The following is a 2520-nucleotide window of genomic DNA, read 5'->3' on the forward strand; positions in this document are numbered from 1 at the left end:
GAGTTCCATTTAAACTAAAAAGTCCAATGTAGTGAGTGATGGGATATATTCAAGTAATTTTGTCATGGTGATCTCTATAAGCCCAGTGAAGAAGGAAAACAAAAATTTAAAAAATTTTTATTTAAATTTAATTAACATACTATAATATTCATTTCAGAGGCAGAATTTAGTGATTCATCAGTTGCATACATCACCCAGGGCTCATTACTTCAAGTGCCCTCCTTAATGCCCATCACCCAATTACCCCACCCCCACCTTCCTCCCCTCCAGCAAACCTCAGTTTGTTTCCTATAGTTGAGTCTCTTATGATTTGCCTCCCTCTGTTTTCATCTTATTTTATTTTTCCTTCCCTTATGTTCATCTGTTTTGTAAGAACAGAAAATTTAAGGGACTAAGAAAGGTTCAGGTAAAAGAAGAGAAAATTACATATATATGTGGTTTAAAAAAAACACTTAGGGCAATGGTCAGAATAATGATGTAGAAATCTTTGAGAAAATTTTTTTAAAAAGACTTAAGTATGGGGTGAAAATTAAAGTACCCCTTTTGGCTCTATCTGCAAAATTTATAGTCACATATTTTTCCCTCATATATCCCCCTTATATAGTAAATTTGCTGCTAAACTTATTTCCTCCAAATTCTTCATTTTCTTCCTCTCGGTCAATTATATCTAACTTAATTAGCAAGGCAACTAGGGGATCTATGTTTCTGCCAGTGATACTTACTTTTTAAAATTTTTATCCTCAGGTCACTTGAAAATCAACTCTCCTCTCCCAGTCAATGGGTGGATTAAATGACTCTGTGATCACGGAGATTGTGTTACTGGCCTTTTCTTGCTCTTGGGAGAAAAAACTTTTTCTCATCTTGATATGTTCTTTGCTCTATTTAGGGATCATCTTGGGAAACCTTTTTATTTTGTTTTTGGTAATTTTTGATTCTCACCTACATTCTCCCATGTATTTCCTGCTGGCCAACCTGTCCCTCATTGATGTATGTCTTTCCTCTACCACAGTTCCCAAGATAATCAAAGACCACTTACATGAATACAAAGTAATTTCTTTCCAAGATTGTATGACACAGATATGTTTTATTCACATCATGGGAGGAGTGGAGATGGTATTACTCATAGCCATGGCATTTGACAGGTGTACAGCCATCTGTAAGCCTCTTCACTACTTGAAAATCATGAATCCTAAAATATGTATTTCATTTGTAATCACCGGATGGGTAACTGGGGTGATCCATGCTATGTCTCAGTTTTTATTTGTTATAAAGTTGCCTTTTTGTGGGCCAAATAAAATGGACAGCTTTTACTGTGACTTTCCTAAGATCATAAAGCTTGCGTGCACAGATGCAGCCAAGTTTGAGTTTATTGTTACTGCCAACAGTGGCTTCATGAGCATGGGCGCCTTCTTCCTGCTGATCCTTTCCTATTCGTTCATTTTGATCACAGTCCAGAAACGTTCTTCAGGAGAATTGTCCAAGGCATTTGTTACTTTGTCAGCTCACATCACTGTGGTTTTCTTGTTTTTCACTCCATGCATACTTCTGTATGTCTGGCCTTCTCCTCCACCTTCGATTGATAAAAATCTGTTCATTGTGGACTTTGCTATCACCCCTGTCATGAATCCTGCCATCTATACATTACAGAACAAAGACATAAAGGTAGCTATAAAAAGACTGTTCAAAAAGATACCTTATTCCAGATTGTGTTGACCACTTTTTTGGGGGAGTTTTAAAACTAAACATCCCATTACACGCTGACCCATCCCTACTTAGGCACCTCAGATTTAACATATCCCAAACAAACGCACCATCTGCCATCCTAAGCCTGCTACTACTTCACCTGTGGAGTACAACCATTACCAATCACGGGAATGTAAATTCATCACACTAAGAACTGGTATTCTAACAGAGAACAGCATAATCTAACAAAGAACATTTTAATTTTGAATTTTTGTTTATTTTTCAAATAAAAATGTAATAACACTGTTTCTGCTATTCATAATATCTAAAAACAACCTGTAAATTAGTTCTGATGAATGAACATCAAAAATCATCACGTTAAATTGCTGTGTGTGTGTGTGTGTGTGTCTCCAATGGCTTTACTTATTATTTGAAAGAAGACCCAGAGACAAATTCAGTGGGCCAGGAGTTTATTTGGATGGGGCACCAGGAACACATTTGTTCAGAAGTGGAGACAGGGGACAGAAAAAGAAAGGATGCCAACAGAGGGTATACTAACTGGCATTCTACCATATGGACATTGGGGTGCAATTCTGCTATGGCCCTCTAGGAGAATGCACCTATTCTATAACATCTTTATTTCACTTGAGGCAAGGCAGCTGTGTATTTCTGTGTTGGGGTAGCTCTGAGGCATTAACTCCATGGAAGTTCCAAGCTTCCCCTACATAGCAGGTTGAGCAGTTTGATATCCAAAGAAAAGTCCTCAGGCAGAAAATCTTTGCAGTGTATAGTATAAAACAATATACATTCTTGGAAATATTAAGTACAGAGGGATAT

General features: G+C 37.1%; 1 protein-coding gene across 1 annotated transcript; it reads left to right on the top strand.

Annotated features, from left to right (window-relative positions):
• The first annotated feature begins 777 nt into the window (after nucleotides 1-777).
• LOC100481717 (olfactory receptor 4F15) lies at nucleotides 778-1713 on the top strand. Its single transcript, XM_002931322.2, has one exon. It carries the CDS (start codon nucleotides 778-780, stop codon nucleotides 1711-1713), a length of 936 nt encoding a protein of 311 aa, XP_002931368.2.
• The last annotated feature ends 807 nt before the right edge of the window (nucleotides 1714-2520 follow it).

The sequence above is a fragment of the Ailuropoda melanoleuca genome, unplaced genomic scaffold, assembly GCF_002007445.2.
Source record: "Ailuropoda melanoleuca isolate Jingjing unplaced genomic scaffold, ASM200744v2 unplaced-scaffold4572, whole genome shotgun sequence".
NCBI classification, from domain to species: domain Eukaryota; kingdom Metazoa; phylum Chordata; class Mammalia; order Carnivora; family Ursidae; genus Ailuropoda; species Ailuropoda melanoleuca.

What these genes read in the sequence shown, in the direction of transcription:
- LOC100481717 (XM_002931322.2), top strand. Translation starts at nt 778, where the DNA reads ATGGGTGGATTAAATGACTCTGTGATCACGGAGATTGTGTTACTGGCC.